This window comes from Monodelphis domestica, chromosome 3, assembly GCF_027887165.1.
Source record: "Monodelphis domestica isolate mMonDom1 chromosome 3, mMonDom1.pri, whole genome shotgun sequence".
Taxonomy (NCBI): domain Eukaryota; kingdom Metazoa; phylum Chordata; class Mammalia; order Didelphimorphia; family Didelphidae; genus Monodelphis; species Monodelphis domestica.
This window is the reverse complement of record NC_077229.1, coordinates 153,266,825-153,285,421: the sequence shown is the minus strand read 5'-3', so window position 1 is coordinate 153,285,421 and position 18,597 is coordinate 153,266,825. Positions and strand designations below refer to the sequence as shown.

The 18,597-nt window shown below is 34.3% G+C and overlaps 1 protein-coding gene and 1 long non-coding RNA gene across 8 annotated transcripts in view; one reads left to right on the top strand and one right to left on the bottom strand.

Moving 5' to 3' along the window:
* The window catches only part of CSMD3 (CUB and Sushi multiple domains 3), a 1,668,414-nt gene that overhangs the window by 171,914 nt on the left and 1,477,903 nt on the right, over positions 1-18,597 (bottom strand). For all 7 annotated transcript variants that reach the window (XM_016431868.2, XM_056823169.1, XM_056823168.1 and 4 more), the window contains 5 exons: positions 17,580-17,698; positions 15,007-15,076; positions 8,342-8,458; positions 4,107-4,316; positions 1,452-1,640 (listed from right to left, as the gene is read on the bottom strand). In XM_016431868.2, the coding sequence (XP_016287354.2) occupies positions 1,452-1,640; positions 4,107-4,316; positions 8,342-8,458; positions 15,007-15,076; positions 17,580-17,698 (705 nt within the window). The remainder of the gene's footprint in view (positions 1-1,451; positions 1,641-4,106; positions 4,317-8,341; positions 8,459-15,006; positions 15,077-17,579; positions 17,699-18,597) is intronic.
* Positions 5,607-16,700, top strand: LOC130458341 (uncharacterized). The gene is made up of 4 exons (XR_008917527.1): positions 5,607-5,856; positions 7,514-7,619; positions 13,174-13,216; positions 14,128-16,700. It is a non-coding gene; the product is annotated as an uncharacterized LOC130458341 (long non-coding RNA).

The following is an 18,597-nucleotide window of genomic DNA, read 5'->3' as shown; positions in this document are numbered from 1 at the left end:
ATTATAAGCCTTTGGCCTCTATCATACTTTAAATCCTAAAACATATTTTGTAGCTTGTATTTCTTGAGAGGTTAAAGATTCCATTAGACTGCTCCTTAATTATTCTCTCCTCAGTTTGTTGCCTTATTGTCTCACTGCCCTCTGAACTTTCCCTCCTCCCTCCATACCAGTCCCACTCTCACTCTCCTGTTGGTGTCAGTCTTCCACTGGGTGTGCTTATTTGGTAGAATTTGCTGCCCTTTGCTCCTGTTCAGTATCATGGCCTTTTATGTTGCCATCCTTCCCTTTTGCCTTTCTTTACCTCTTAAAGAAATTAATAATGACACTGGAAATATAATCAAGTATCAAAGATCTTTGAGAATGGAATCATCATAGTCATACCTGAGCTCAGTTGTTTAAAATTTTATTGTTTGCAAACTGGTTATAAATAGCTATTCTGGGATTCTAACTCAGGTCTTCTGTTTCCACCTAAATGCTCTTTTCACTAGTGACTCTTTAGAGCTGAGCTGAGAATTTTTAGAAATAAAACTAAACTAAGTTTAATGTAGGGACCATAGGATTGGTGAACATACATCATCTGCTTAGCTGATGTTTTGTTGATTGGCTATTAATTTGCTATGGATACTAGCCAAAGAGGTCTCTGGGTCTGGCTCTTTCCAGCCTGGCTGTGGTAGATAGAATACAGAAGGGAGAATGCTTATGAGCTTCTGAGCAAGCAGAGAGAGGCCTATCTCCTTCCAATAAGACAATAGGCAGGTGAACAAGGCCTTGCTGTTGCTGTTGTCTTGTGAGGTTTCTTTCTTGTTTTAGGTAATGTAGTATTGGAAGGTGGCTATGACCTTATAAACTATCACAGGTCAGAATAATGAACCACCAAAGGTCTGTGAGATAGAGTCCATGACACTTTTTGTAATCATCTAACACAGCAGTGAGGCCCTGAAAAAAGATCAAGTGAATCTAATCTGAGATTAAGATTCATCCATGGGTTATCCTGTATTTGGAAGTAGACTTGGTGGGTTAAATTCCATATGGAAACTGATTTAAGTTTGAGCTGATTCTTCCAGAGACTGAGGTAGTATAGAGGAAAGTATCTTTGATGATGCTGAAGAAAAATATTTGTAACTCCTGTTCTTGCTTATAATTTCAAAGTAAATATCCCTTTATATAAGCTCATTGGTATTAATTGTTTAAAAGAAACCATGGTACTAATAATTGGTTAAGAGTGGGGAGAACACACTGGAATGGTGGCTGAGGCCAATAACACTATGATAATAATTAGAAATAATAATTGGGAAACACCTAACTGCACAATGATTCCCCTTGGACCTTAAGATGTATAGGCAATCTCACTCTGGAAAAATGAGGCCATCATATTGCTGCACAAGAATCACTAAAACAAATCTGATTCTATAAAAGCGGGCACCAAGATAACATATTTCCTAGGAACATACCTTCACATCTTGGAAGAGGATAATTCCAATTACGACTGACACCATGGAGGCAAGTGAGCGCTGAGTTTCCAATAAGAGTGTATCCTGGGAAACACTCAAAAGAAATAGTTTGGCCTACAGTGAAGTCATTTCCAATCACAAAACCATTGCGAAAGGGACGTGGATCTGGGCAGCTTTGCAACTGATAAGCTAGTAAAGAGGGAAAAAAAAATACCAGATCAATTAACATAAGAAATTTAGAGGATTGAAGCTAAATAAGATTTGCATTTGGGGAAGATGATATAACTCATAGCGAGTCATAGTGTTTTTAAATTAGTTATATTTAGTAATTCATTTTTATGCTAAATGATGTCAATGATAGCCTAATATGAATTTCTCCTCTTGCCTACAATTTTACTGTTTAAAATGTCAGTACAATTCAAAAAAATGCATTAAATTTCTTCACCCCACCCATGCAATCTATCCTAAATTAGAGTCTTTAGAGAAAATGTAAACCAACTCACAGAGTTACAATTTTAATCAAACATATTCTGATTCCTTCACACAGAATGTGATTGCTTACTGGTTTAAACTCCATGGGCACATTTATATTTTCATATATATGTATGAAAAATCTATTTATAGTCTCTTTTAAAACTAATTTTTCACCTTCAAAGAAATAAATTCCTTGTACTGACTTTTTAAGAGAGATTATATACTAAAGATATGAAGAAACCACACTTTGATTCCAAGTAAAATAATCCTTTCTGAAGAAATAAGGATTCTTAGTTATAAGTTAGGTAAATCTAGAAATCTGGATTGAAGCATTTAGAAAAGCCATGCTTATTTGTGAAGATGAAATTGTAAACAAGTAAATCCTGTTTTTAAAATTTTTATTTATTTTAAAAATATTTTTCCATGTTTACATGATTAATTTTATCCCCCCCCCCCCCCAGAAATGACAAACAATTCCATTGGGCTGTACAAGTGTTGTCACTTAATACCTATTTCCATATTATTCATTTTTTGCTATAGAGTGATTTTTTTAAAGGTGTAAGCCCCAAATCACATACCCACATATACACGTGATAAGTGATGTCATATGTTTTTCTTTTGCATCTCTACTCTCATAGTTCTTTCAATGTGGATAGCATTCTTTTACATAAGTCTTTTGGGAGTGTCCTGACTAATTGCTACTAATATTAAAGTCCATTACATTGGATTTTTCCACAATGTTGTACTTTCTATGTACAATGTTCTTCTGGTTCTGCTCAGTTCACTCTGCCTCAGTTCATTGAGGTCCTTCCAGTTCAGATAGAAAGTCTCCCGATTATCAGTCCTTACAGGACAATAGTATTCCATCACCATCATATACCACAATTTATTCAGCCCATTTCCCAATAGAGGGAAGCCCCCTCATTTTCCAATGTTTTACTACGACAAAGAGCCCGGCTATGAATATTTTTGTACAAGTAACAAATCCTGTTTTTACAGAGAAGTAAAATTCTCTATCTACAAGAACAAAAAGACATCTTAAATAATTTAATCAAATTCCACACCAATGTTATACCTAATAAAACTCTGAATAGCCCTATGGCAGGCTTTTGTCCTGAGTTGATCTTCTTGCTACTACTATAGTAGGCTTTCCACAAATATATCATTCTGATATAATATATAAGAAAGCCTGAAAAATTCATTGCATTATCAGTCAGATGGATTACAAAATGCTATGTCCATTTAAAGAAGAGAGACTATGAGATTTCATTGATCCAGAGTGCTACAGCAAATCTTTCTATTAATTCTATTAATTTCTATTAATTAATTAATATGAAGTTTTTAAATAATGTATCATCATAGAGATAAGCCTCAAGCACTTAAAGATTAAGTGACTTGCTTAGGGTAATATGTTCTATATGTGTTAAAGGTGATACTTGATTCACCTTCCTAGTTTCAAGTCTGGGTCTTTATACAATGTGCCATACTGTCTAATCTGCATTTATAGCCATGTTAATAAAATTCTTTCTCCCAATTCCATTGTTAGAACAGACAAAGATTGTAGGAAATATTGTTTGAGCAGACCTACATATGAAAAGATAGCTGTAATTTGATGATTTTTCTTTGTTTACTTTTAAATTTTTCAGAAGGATATGCACTTACAGATAATTTGCTTTGCTAATCTTCCCTCTTGGAATTCTTGATACTAATGAAATCTTGGGTCCAATCACTTCTCTTTGTAAATTCATACCTAGGATCAGATTTACCCACCTACATTTTGATCTGCTCAATTACCATAATACAAATTTAGGATCAATGCTGAATAGGAGGCTCTTTAGAAACAATTTCAGTAAAACTGAAATCAATCAGAGTTTTCTAAGATTTGGGTTTTCTAGTAAATTAAAATTTGTGGTTAATATTTTAATTGTTCATGGTTTAACATACTGTGGGACCTCATGGTCAAGAATCTAATGTTCTTATTAAGATACATTATAAATATAAAGCAACATGTACAAGTGGTAGGGGATTTGCATGACCCCAGAACCTAATCAATAAGATGAATTTTTAAAAAAGGAAAAAAAAAATCTTTGTGATGCCAGTTTGCTCCTAGAAAGGAAATATAGCAAACAAGCATAGAAGACTGAACATTCCTGTTACTTAGATTCATTATTTCTTTTTTACCTTGATATATTATATGAAATCCTTGCTTATTTTGAGAATAATCACTGTGAAAATATAAGCTGGTTTCATGGGTGGTGCTAAATAGAGAAGATGGTATTTGAGGACCACTAAGTCGTCCAATAACAGTACTAGTTTCTGAAGATCCACTTCTTACTTCCAAATAATCATGGATTGTTTCAGTAGAGAAATTCACAAACTGTAAATGTACTCCTAAAAAATAGAAAAAAAAAGAAAGTTATCAATTAATAACAATGACCAATGCACTAAGTATGATTCCAAAGGAAGGATAATGAAGAATGCTACCCAGATGGACTAAATATGAATGATATAATTTTGGACAAAGCCACTGTAGTAATTTATTTTGCTCGATTAACCATATTTGTTATAATGGTTTTCTGTTTCTGTTTCCCAATTAGGGTTGTATATATGTTAGGGGGAGGAGTTAGGAGGGAAAAAGATGTGTATTTATTGGAAAAATAAATTTAAATTTAAAAACATTGATGAATAGTCTGTATAGTACATAAAAATTTCTGGTCTTGTGTTTGACCTGTGTTAATTTTCTTTTAATGTTTAGACATATATTTATTACCTTGGAATTCCTCCCCTCCCCCAGCCTAAACTGAGAACAGGCTAGGGCCATAGTGCTGCTCTCATCCCCCTTAAACAACCTCCCAGCCCCCTACTGCTTTCATTCCTATTCTTCAGGCCAAAGCAGGGCCAGAACTGTGTGTCCAGTGAGGAAAGAGACCCCCAGAGGCTAACACTCAGTGTGAAAAAGGTGTAGAAGTAGGTGGGAGAAGATCCCAAGACCCAAGTCCCATCCCAAGTCAGGATGGGAAGCTTAATTGTCCAATTAGGTGTGCCCACGCAGCAACAAAGAAAAGAGATGCATCAGTCCCATCCCTTCTCTGGCTATTTTTCTCCTTCACACACACCATAATCAGTGAGAGCATTGCTGAGCTGGAGGAGGTCCCAAAGGCTTTAGCCGAGGCAGGCACAATCCCCCCACAGGAAGTGGTAAAGATTCTTGCAAATGATAATAAAATAGATGTGGGGCAAGACCAGAATCTGCCCACGAATGCTTTGCCCCAGGATAATGTGGCAGATGTGTTTGTCAGCCTGGTGAAGAGCCGGCCAACATCTTCCATCTCCACAATCTTCCCTGCAATCAGACCCATAATGCCCAACAGCGCATGTACCACATGATCAAGGACACTATCAGGCCTTCATGGAAGGAGTTGAAAAAGCAGAGGAGCAGCTCTCTTTCCGTTCTGTCCCTTTCTGATGGAGAGCAACTCCAAGGGTCATGGTGAACACCATGGCACCAGAATGTTCAACTCCTCCACATATCCTCCCAAAGAGTTCCTTCACTGTAGCATTCTATGTACTAATTGTCTTATCAATTCCTTTGCACTAAGTGGGATAAAAGTGGAAGGCCGCTGAAACCAGGCTTTCTAGAAGAAATTCTAGAAAGGAGTCTCACACCTTGGTGAGGTTAGGGTTAGGGGTACGGGCAGCGCTGCAGGCCTGGATTTCCACTGTGCAAAGGCGAGTCCTCTAGAGAGCAGTGAGGTCGGGAGCGTGGTAAGCAAGAAGAAAATTATTGCCCAGCAGGCACACGTGGCCCAGTGCAGCTGCATCCAGGAGGCGCCTCCCACAAAGTTACACATAAGGAGCATCAGGATCACGACTGTAGAAGCTCACTGAGAAAGTCGAAGGAGCTAGGGAAAGCCAGGCCCAGCACCAGCAGGTGATTTTTATCATAATCATTTTGCCATGTTTAATTGGTATAGACTATATATTTCACAGGTGCAAATTGTAAGTTACAAAGGAAACTTTAAAAGACAAGACTAAATTAAGTAATGCTACATTTTTTTTAACTACCACCTATGTCTAAGAGTAGTAGTTTAGCATCCATTCATTTTTTTCAATATGTAAAAAAAAATGATTATGAATACCCTATTATCTGAAATAAAATTTTGATAGAAAAAAAGTAGGTGAGTATGCTTTTCCAATTTTAAATACTGGCCACAAAATTTTATGATTTTGAAATGTAATGTGCTTTATTTAATTTCAGGCTAATTCATTTTATTTTTAAAAGTATTTAAGAAAGTTGTTAGATAATATTGGTCTTAAATTTTTTCTTTTCTAAAATACAAAAGAAAATATGGATGTTATATTCATATAATAAATTCAAGTAAATATCTTTGAGACATATCTTTGAGTATATATAATAAAATTACTGTAATAAAAAGGTATCTTTTTTTTTCAAAGACAATAACCCCAGAAACAGAATAGGGTGGTTTTTATCCTGAAATCTGCTTTATCCCAAACATATACATACTAAATATGTGATAAAATGCAATATAAAATTTAAAATACATTTGACGTGTTTTTGTTGCTAATGATGTTGAAAAAAACCCATTGTATTTAAACCATTTAAAATAATATATGTTAGAATAAGTGCCTCTGAGTGGTTAATGGAAAAATATAAGAATTATGATCCTTTGTCAGCCATATTTTTCACTAATTTATAAAGAATCTGGTATTAAAGTATTAATTTAATATTTTAAAATTTTTATAGTCTTTTATAAATTACTAAACTTTGTTGTAGTCTGTAGGACATAGGATATAATGTTTCTTTTCTTTTGTTTGAAACATACCTTTTTCAAACTCCAGGAGATGCTCTTTCATTATAATCTTATGGGGTTTGGAGAAAAAGTAATGCTAAGTATTTTATCATCTCAACATAGATTCTTAGAAATAATAAGCTCTTAAAAATAACCTTTTCCTCAACTCATAGATCCCTTCTACAACACCTCTGAGAGAAAGAGAAGTCCATTGAACATTTGCTTTATTTCTTCTAGTCATGGAGATCTCACTATTCTGAAAAAGATTTTAAATAATGAGGTTTTAGTTCTGTGATTTTCAGAGGACTTGGCTTTGTTTTCAAGGTGTTCTTTTCTGTAGTTTAGGCAGTATGTTAAAATCTTTAAAAGACTGTATTCATTTCAATACAATAAGAGTGAGCTCATATTATTACCCAAAATATTATTTGTTTTCTTTCATCTAGTAATGATCAATGAATTTTTTGGAAGTGTGCATCTTGTCCCTAATTTTCTTAATGCATATTTACTTTAAGTGACTAAGATACAGTAAAGGAAGTAAACAGTAAATGATTTAATGTAGATGAAAACTTGTAAGGAAAAAATACATCGAATCATTTATTGAAAATTGCTAATTGTAATTGTCTTCATGTGGAATGTGAAGTAGGACATCTCAACAAGTACCTGCATAAATAAAAAGAACATTTATACTTTTTTGTTTTCCCAAGAGCTGAAAACCGGTGACTTTTCAATTGCTTTAATTTTTATTACTTGCTTCACTTTTCTGTTTCCCTCTATTAGTCCAAATAAAGAACTGTAATAAGAAAGAGAGTGAATGAGCACACTGAGTCCACTCTATCTAGCTTGTTCCAGATGAAGATGAGACTGTGCTTCACATCTCATCCAGGTATTCACCTGAATTATTTTACTATTTTACTGCTACCTATCATTGGCTCATTTCTGTCCACCTGGAAAAAGACCCTCAGATCATACTTCCAGAAAAACAATTCCCCAGGCCCTGGGGGAAAGAACATGCTCACCTTTTGAGCTTACACCCCGAGGCTGTGTTGTCTCCTTTAGTTAATATAAGAGTGCAAATTTACCGAATTCTTTATATCTAGCTGGCCCCCAAACAGATCTAGTTTCAAGTCTCATCTAGCAGTCCATACAGGTCATCTTGCCATCTGCCCTGCCACCTTGGGAGGTTCTCTGTTCTCATTCCTTCTGCTTGTCATTCTGGGCACAGAAATCAAATCAATAATACAACTGTTTCTGCATGCACAACAACTGCCCTATGGATAAACTCATCACTGTGACACCTCCTAAAAAAACTCTTCCCTGATTTCTGTGCCTTCTCTAGCTAAGTTGTCTTTCTTTTAAGCTCCACTAGAGGAGGGATTGTTTCACTTTGGCATAATATAGCGCCTATCACATAGTAATAACATTAATAAATGCTTGTTTCTTCATTCATCCATTCATATGTATACATATATACATAATGCTTGAATTGTTATGGGCTGAGATATTATTGATAAATATTAGCATATTAGAGTAATCTGTTTCACTTCAGGAAAACACTTTAGGAAAAATAAAATGAAAAGAAGTTGACATATTCTTAAGGTTACATACCAAAGCCTATAGGCAATTTTATGGTCCATGTGCAATCTAAACTGCTGGGATAGTTTCCAGGAAATCCAGGACTTAGGATCACGCCACTGAAATCTGACATAGAACCACCACACTGAGCTGCAAAATGACACAGCTATATTAGGAACTATTAAAATTATGGAATCACAGGCTAAAATATTTTCAGCCTTAAACTTGTTATCAGGTATTAAAATATGCACAGTGCCTTCAGAAAGAATAAAAACAGTCAAGTTTGTACTCTAATGAAATTTGTAATATAAACCTACCTTGAATGTGACTTTGAAGACAGTAGAGAATTCCCCAACCCCCCATAATACACAGGAAGTATAAGCTGTCTGTGGTCCTACTTCTTAAATGCTAAAAGAACATGCTTAATGATTTGAAAGTAGAAATTATTTAGGCTAACACCAGGCCAATAATATTAGCCTAAGTAAATAAGATTTAGCAAGAGATTTATCACAAACATAACTTTTCTTGTTCTTATGAAAAGACTGAACATCAAATATGCCAGAATTCTACTATCTTTTCATAATGTGTATATCCTCTTTTTATCTGATCTCTGCAGTAAACCGGTCAACAGAATAGTGAAGTTCAAAATAATTATAGTGGCAGAAAAAAAATACCAATAGTTTTACTTGGAGAAAAAAGAATTAATGGGCATCAATGGTATCTGTTTCAAAATTTAAGATTACTTGTATTCATAATAGTATAAATGTATGTGATATGGACCACAATAATAAATATTAACTGTTCTGATAATTACCAATGCAAGACAGTCGAACAAAATTCCATGTTTTCCTCCTCCACCGAAAACAAATAAAATTATTGGAAGTAGAGACTGTTTCCTTCTTTGCATATCTCCAAAGAGTCTAGCAATCAATTAATAAAGCCTAGCACATAGTAGGTGATTAATGAATACTTGTTTGATTATTTAAATCTATTTAAATAATATCTCCTGGAGCTAAAGTAAATCTTTGATATTTACTTACAGTTTATTTTAAAATTTAATCTCTGATTTACTTGATGAAAGATGCATGTTAATATTTAACTTTAATGGGAAATATTGGAGGTTCAAAAGAGGAGTTCTAAAAGGGACATATTTTCTGTGTTACCATATTCTTCACATAATGATATTTTTTAAATAAATGGTAAGGACATCTAAATCATTAAACATGAGGCATCTTGTTAAATCTAGATAACATTTTTAGAGTGCTTTGTAAATCTTAAAGTGCTATACAAAGGCATATCAACTACTATCATCTTTTTCTTTTTAATCTCTTAACTTCTGCCCTAGTATCAATTCTAAGACAGAAGAGCTGTAAAAGTAAAGCAGTCTGGGAAGTGATTTGCCCAAAGTCACAGATCTGGAAAGTGTCTGAGATCACATTTAAACCCAGGTCCTCCAGATTCCAGTTTTGACACTTACATCCACTGTGCTACCAACTCTCCTTATCACCTATCAGCTTTAATACCAACTGCCTCAAGATGCTCAATCTTCCTATTCAACTTGAATACAAACCCTTTTTAGCTGCTTTTATCATATCCTTTCCAGTTCAAGAATCATTTTCCTTGCCAAAAAAAAAAAGGATAAGCAAAACAAAATAAGAGTTGGGTGGCTCCTTTGTCACTTTTTGCCTACTATCACCCAAGGAAGGACCTAGTTTGAATTCTGCCACAGTCACTCTGGTGACTACCACAATTCTCTTGGGGGAATTACTTATCCTTGTAGTGATTCAGTTTTATCATTTCATGAAATGAAAAGTTTTAATTTGATGAACTCTTGAGTTCCTTTCCAGCTTTAAATCATAGAGAGGAAAGACAAGGTAGAGAACATTTAAATGAATGTCAATGGAGTCTGAAACATAAGGGGATTATACTCCCAATGGAAGGACAAAAGCTATACTTCTTTTTTTGGAGAAAAACTAGTTATATGATTTGAGTTGAGTGATTTGAGTTATTAGGCAGTTAGGTAGTGGAATGGACAGAGGGGTGAGCCCAGAGTCAGAGACATGAATTCAAATCTGGTCTCAGATAGTTGTGTGACTGGGAAACTCACCTTCTATTTGCTTCAATTTCCTCATTGTAAAATGTGTTTAATGATAGTGCCTACCTCATAGAATTATTGTAAGGCTCAAATTGAGATCATTACAAAGTACATGTTATATAATGCCTGAAACATGGGCTCTCTAACCTCTTATTAGATAATATTTGTAAAGCACTTAGCACTAGACCTTGCATATTACTAGTACTATAAAAATACTTATCTTTTTTTCACGTACCCTTGGAGTCAGCTCAGAAGTTAAGTACTCTAAAACCATAAAAACCTGTAAATAATGAGGCCTAGAGAAGACATTGAGGGTGTTTTGTTATTTTATCTGAGCCTTCTGTGCTTCCACAGGTTAAGACAGAAAACAGAAATCCAAAAAGAAACAATTTTAATAAGACATGAGGCTTCTTTCTATCTCTTTACAAAACAATTGTTAGAGAGAGAGACAGAGTGAGACAGACAAAGAGAAAGAATTGATGCCCTTTTCTAAATGAGTATCTTTTTGAAATTGATAACTTTTTCTCAACTGATACTTTATTCTCAACTAATAAAGAAGTGTCCTGGTATAAAAATAGACTCAAATTCAGGACTCCAATCACCAGAATCCTTTGCTCCACTTCCCCAGAGAGCTTTGTAATCACACTGAATTATCACCTGGGCAAGAACACAAATGATTATTTAAAGGAGTTCTCCGCCTACTGAGCTTTTTTGGACTTCCATTTTGGAGCAGAGGTGGCTCTTTTCATAATGTAGGCAAGGTGTCTAGCCAGAGGCCTAGTCACATGTTTTCTTATCCTGTAATTTCTTTAATCTTTAATCTTTAATAAACCTCATAAAAATATAATACTCCTTATAGAGAGAAACTAATTTCTACCTGCCTCAGTTTCCTAAATTTTTAACTTTTACAGTTTTGGCTTACCACTTCGGGAAAACAAAATACTCTCAATCTTCTGATTCTTTTCTCTGATCTTTAGTTCAGCCTTTAATAGCTACTTCCTAGAAAAAAAATTTTAAGCCATGTTTCTCCAAGATGCTTTTTTAGAAAACCATCTTGATCAGCTCCTGCCAGCCATCTGCTTCAGATTTTCTTGATTCAATATCGACCCGATCACCTGGTCCTGGCCCTGCCCACCCCGGCTACCCACTCCAGCTCCTGGCCCTGCTTTTGTGGGTTCCTGCTTGCAGCCCCCGATCCAGACCTGTTGCATTTGCTGGCCACCTGGCCCCTGGCTTCTCAGTTCTGCCTGCCTGTTTCTCCTGCTGTTGTTCCTGACCTCTCTCTTGCTCACTGGGTCCCTCTTTAACCCAGATCTCGACCACCTGGTGACCTGCCTGCCCAACAAACCCAGATCCTTGGAGCAGATAGCTCAGGACTCATTTCTACCAGCTGGTAACAAAAAGGGGGGGGTTATTGGCTCCACATGGGCAGCCTTGGCTCCAGGTGGACTGGGGCAGGAGGAGGTATCAGAGCAGGGGAGAGAGAAAAAGGAGAGAGAAGAAACAGACTTTTTCAAGCAGGAACTTAAAAGCAATGGCTATTTTACAAGGATGTCTTTTAATTGCACTGATCTTTTTATTGACTTCACCTGCATTACTTTTAGGTAACTTTGGGGAAAAAACTCTGCTTCTCAGAGAACTGAGAGCCAGGCCTAAAGACATGCGGTCCTGAGTAAAATCTGGCCTCAGATACTCTCCAGCTGTGGGTCCCTGGACGGTCCCTTAACCCCCATTGCTTAGCCCTTACCACTCTGCCTTCGGACAATAGACATTTAAATGGATAATTAAAAACAAAAACAAACAAACAAACAAACAAACAAAAAATAACCACCCAAAGATCTTTGAAGACAGAGGTTATTTTAAGGCATTTCAGACTCCAATGGTTTATAAAAAAAATCTCTGCATTTCTATTGCATTTTTTGTTTAAGGTTTAACTGTGATTTTAAATTCATATGTTACTGGATTCATTATTATTCTGTTACACTGTTTATTTTTAATGTACTGGGTTAACTACTGTTAAATTCTGTTGCTTTTCCCCTATAACCATATATTGAAAAAAATATCATTGTAATAATTAAGCCCATATATGAAAAAACAGCTTTTTTCTATTTTTGCCTTTGTACATTGCCACATAGAGGATAGATGGACTTCAGAACTGGTTACAATTGCTATAACAACCTTTGGAAAATTTTATGTGCTAAATATCTCAAATGATTTTAAGGGTTTTTGATTTTTAGAATTTTTTTTAAACAATCTCTGGTTATTTTGCCTGCCCCTACCACATGGTGTAAGGCTCACTCTAGTAGCTAAAGTGAAATACATTTTATAACCTACAACCTTCCCGCATTTCTAAATATGTGAATGGAAGTTGGGGCAGTTAATCTCAGGGCATTTGTACCCCTAAAAAGCCTCCAAAAAAGGAGCATATCTCATTTATACTCTTCATCTCACTATTTTACTTCCACCAGAATGATAGATTTCTTGATTATGTTCTTAACCCAAGATGAGTTTTACTTTGTTTAAAATATGTTTAAATACCAAGGTTAAAAGATTACTACGTTTGTAAAAATTGTGACAAATATCCATCAATTTATAGGTTTTAAAAAATGCCATACAGCAACGTATGTGAAATATGATAGTGTGTTTGTTTGCTATTGTAATTAATTGGGCTATTGAGAATTTTGGGGATATTGATACCACATATTTGTACTACTATTCTTTAAAATTGAAAAATATTACCTTGCTCAATTCATTTGCCTTCTACTCACAGAGAAGCATGGCCAGATACGAAGAGGAAATGGATCTCATTTTTGGTGAGAAAGCTTTGTAATCTTTATTTTCTTAGCTAACACAGTGTGTCAATGATTATAAGCTACATTCTTGAATTTTTAAAAAACTATTTTATTATATTTTTCTTGCATGTGCAATATACTTTTTTAGTTTTTTTTTTTATTTTTTCTCTCCTTTTTATATTTGAAGCACGTCACCAGCATTAAGATTTTCTTTAACCTTCTGATTTTTCAGTAATATAAGTTTAAAATACATTTGTCAATGCATGCCCAAACAGCTAGAAGACTATAAAAATGATGCCACTAATTATTTAAAAAATTATGGGACTTTGCTTAATGATTCTGTCTGATTCCAGGACAAGATATACACAAAAGAGCCATTGCACAGGGCCAAGAAAAGCCAATCCAGGATGGATTGATGCACTTCTAGGCCAATACAAAGGTCTTGAACCTAGTGTGAAGACTCGAGGTTACTGTGTTTAACATGCTAGACATAGGTTTTCCTTGTGTCCACACTCACTCTGAAAATACTCACAGATGAGTATCCCCGAAACCTTGGCTCATATAATCTGGTCCCCTTTTCTGTCTTTCGTAGTGTGGTACCTTTCTGTAGTCTTGGCTAGTGACTGGGTAAATGCATCATTGCTTAGATCATTTTGATTGGGCCCTGATTGAAGGATCTGTTATATATTTATTTTTCTTTTTACTTGGAATTTTTACACATAAGACTTTGATAGTCTGTATTTTCATGCAGAAATTTTTCTTTTCTTTTGGATTTTTTTGATGTATTTGTTAATTTCTCTTACCAATTGATTCATATACCTCATACCTCAGTCATGCATCCCTAAGTGATCCTGTATTTGTCAATCACCCTCTTAATGGGGGAATGTAAAAAATATCATTATTTAAATTGAAAAGTTTACATTCTTTTTTAGAAGAATTTTAGGTAAAGAAAGATGATACCTCTCTGAACCCAGAACTGAACTGTTGGAGAAGACACAATGAAGAAGCCTCCAGACCACAAGCTGCACAAAATTGAACTTTGGGTGTGGTTGATTGAACATTTATTTGTATGTATACTTTCATGCCAAAGGGGACTGCCCCCTAACTGGCTTTTTGGCAATGCGTCCAGCAATTACTGGTTTTGTTTTTTTTCTCTTATCCTCAAATTACTGTAATGTTTAAGTTGATTATGTTTTCATGATCCTTTTTGTGGAAACTTCTTTCCCCAATAACGATCAAACGAGGCAATGCAAAAATAGACTTGAATTCAGGACTCCAATCCCCAGAATCCTTTGCTCCACTTCCCCAGAGTGCTTTGTAATCACACTGAATTCTCTCCTGGGTGAGAACATAAATGATTATTTAAAGGAGTTCTCTGCCTACTGAGCTTTTTTGGACTTCCATTTTGGAGCAGAGGTGACTCTTTTCATAATGTAGGTAAGGTGTCTAGCCAGAGGCCTAGTCACATGTTTTCTTATCCTGTATTTTCTTTAATCCTTAATCTTTAATAAACCTCATAAAAATGTAATACTCCTTACAGAGAGAATCTAATTTCTACCTGCCTCAGTTTCCTAAATTTTTAACTGTTACACTGGTTATATAGTAAATTGCAGGGGGACAGGGAACTAGTCAAAACATATTTTAGAAATTGTTACAGAGATAAGACCCTTTTTCCTACTTGTAAAAGATCATGAATTTCTCAGATTGCTCCAATTCCCTTATTTCCAGGCCTGGATATTTGAAAAATAAAATCAACAACTACAAATAATTCAATTTAATTAGCTGAGAAAGACATTAGTCATTAGACTTACCTAAACAAATTGGAATAGGATAATTCCACCTTCTTACAGGTCCAGGCATACAGGTAATATGAGAATGACCCTAAAAATACAATCAATTTACTTCAGAAAGCAGCTATTGAGAGGTCTAGAATTACTTTAGAATTCTGTTAAAATGCTAAAAGTTCTACCAGCTTCAGAAGGCCCTTCTCCACTTTTGATTCCCAACACTCCAAAATTCATTCCATTACTTTCCATTTACACTTTCTCTAGCTTGTATGTGCTTAGTTATTTGCATTTCTCCCACACACACACTTTAAATTGTGAACACCTACAGAGCAGGATGCTTAAGCCCTTGCATGACTCCTTTTTGCTATACTAACTAACATATATACCCCACATCCCTAACATGTACTACATCAAAGTAAATATATGTGGATAAAGTAAAGATTTTAAAAAGAGTAGAAATGAAAATGTTTTCTCTGGTATATTTACTTATTTTTATATACAATAAAAATTATTCAACAAAGACATACAAGTGGAAGGATCATATCACTATGTTTATAATTTATATATTAAGAAATTTACATTATAAATGATTACTTTTTAAATCAAAATGAGGTAGTGTGAATATTAAATTTAACTCTCCTATGATTGTGAAAATGAAAATAATTAACTCTCCCCTGATTGTGAAGATTAAATTGTAACCCCTGCCTATTTTTAGATTTTAATCACCAGAAGTGTAAACACCTACTTAAAAGTTGAGTAGGAAGATCTGCCTATTTTGGGATTTAATCACCAAAGAGATAAACAACCCATTCACACTTGAGTGGGGGTGGTCTTTGACACATGTGTGAGATATTGGGTGACAAATCAGAATTGACTGACTGTCTCCTGGACAGTCCTAAAGCAGGACTTCAACTTTGATTGGTAGACATAGAATTAGGGGAAGGCACAGGAAATGATGCAAGAGAAAGTATCCTTAAAAGGGAGTGACAACTTCCTGAGTGCAGCTCTCCTGGCATTTCTTCATTCTTTGAAATGGAGGCTGGAGAAGAATGTACTGACTTGATCTGAGACCCTGTTTCCTGATGAGTTTGTTCTAAAATCTCTTCCTTTGAACTGACATGTGGTGAGTGAAAAAGCTCACTCTTAAATGCTAGATTTTTCTGAAGAGATGTCCCCAAGTCCTAGGCTTTTGCTGAGGTCTAAGGACTAACTCTCCCTGCCCGTGGCTATGAGTAAATTACTTAGTGCTTAAGCTAGATATCTTACCCTATCCTCTCTCTAATTTTCTTATTTCACTCTTTCTACATTTTGTAAATAAATTATAAATAAATCTCTTTGGAATTAATAAAAATTCCTGATGACCACACTCTTAAATAATCCAGTCCAACCCTTTTAAAATTAACCCCTTTTCATGCTTACAATAGGCCTATGAATGGAAGTAAAATTCATGAAATTAAATAAAGTGATTTTTTTTCTTATTTAGCATATAAATTTGAAGAAAAATGAAAGAACACCTAATTTAACTTATCTCTACTGTTTTATGGTATGGTATTAATTTTTAAGATTTCTTTCTCCAGAGATCTTTTGAATAAATTACTTCCTAAGCAGTCTTCCAATTTTCCCAATTTGTATAATGGTTATGTTTCACAGCAATATTTTCAATGAGTGAAAAATACTGTAACTTTTTGAGAGCCTCTAATGATACATTTCAAATTATCCTTCTCATAATATGCAGAACACACAGAACCTTTGACTTATACAAAATAAATTCAATATTTTTGAAAATCATATACTACTTTCTAAAGTAAGCTCATTAACATACTTTGCAAATCATTTATCCTAGTGAAAAAAATAATTGTCCATTGAATAAAGCTAAACAATTAAATAAATTAATAAAATTAAAAATAATTAAAGTTCCTTTTTTTTGGGCGGGGAATCCAACTTTAGAGAAAAATGATTTTTATTTGGGGGACACAAATATTTTAAGAATATTATTAATTCAAATTCAGAAGTATATTTTTTTGCTTAAAAACATATTAAGAGATTATCAACATAGCAAAGGGTTCAAATCAAGAAAACATGTAATGCCCAGTGGATTTACGCGTCGGCTATGTGGGGTGGGGGGGAGGAAAAGAAAATGATCTATGTCTTTAATGAATAATGCTTGGAAATGATCAAATAAAATATAAAAAAAATTTAAAAAACATATTAAGAGAAAGATGTCTTGGACTAAATAACATAGACATGTATGCAAGTGTATACATGCAAACATATACATAAGTAAATATATACATAATTATGTTACAAAAACCAAACAGCCATAAGATTACCAAATAATCTAGAAATCACTTAATTTTGTTTTGGAATGAGGCCAAAATAGGCATTCACATACTTTTACATTCACATTCCTTCACCTTCAAATCTAAATTTACTCTTGATTTTATTAGACCATAACTGGGTGGTCTGTGGAAGAAGAGGGCTGATTTTCTCAGATAATACACAATTTCTCATCAACCTGTTAATAATCAACTATTGAACATATTGGTTAATAGAATGGAACATGCAGATTAAAACTACATTTTTCTAATTTGTCCTACCTGAAGGGAATATCCTTGATCACACTGAAAGGACACCACATCACCAACCATGTATCGGTCTCCAATTTTTATTCCACTGCTTGGAGTCTGTGGTTCAGGACAAGAATCCAAGCCAATTGCTGAGAAAAATTAAAGAAAGTTATCAGTTATATTCAAGTGATCATAATTCTGTTATTAGTACTGAATTATACTTATACTATGAAGTATACTTCATAGAATAAGTTTTGAAATCAAATCATTTAGAATATTACAGAAGGGGATTCACTATTTAAATTTTTTTTAAATTATACCATATATTTTAAGGTCATATGTATGAACTTAATTTACTACAGAGAAAAAAAATAGGAACAACGCACATCTATTTAGGAGCTAAAGTATCAAAAAAACCTCCTTTCCCAGAGTTTGATATGCAATGGGACATTGTTAAGTTATATTCTAATGTATATCTATGAAGTTTTAATTTAGTAGCAATATTTACACATTTTCCTTTTTTAGAAATGTAGAAATATATTGGTAATTTTTTTCTTAAAACAGACTTCAGTCAGAGAGGCTAGAAGTTGTTCTCTTCATGTCTGCAACCTCCCTTCCCCCCCCCCCCCCCACACACACACTTCTTAGATTCATTCATAGGTCTGAGATAGAGGTCAGAGAAGATTTTGGCAGGAGATTTCAACACAGAAAAGCAAAAAAACTGAATTAAATGAATGGTTTCACTGCAGCAAATCATTTAGGGCATAAAAACATGGCTTAATTTTAGCTAAAATATTTCTTTTTAAATCATGTAAATACATGTTGACACAGACTATTAAGAACTTTATATCCCAAGAAAACCCATAAACATTTATTATTTGACTCAATTTTTTCTAATGGTACTTTGGAGAAGAAATCAAATGAGGGACACATTAAGAGAAACGATTACCAGATAAAAATTACATGCTATGTTCAACAGTGAAAGCCCCCTTTATATACTATATTCAAATTACTATAATGTGTTGAGTGTTGTAGCCATCAAGTTCTA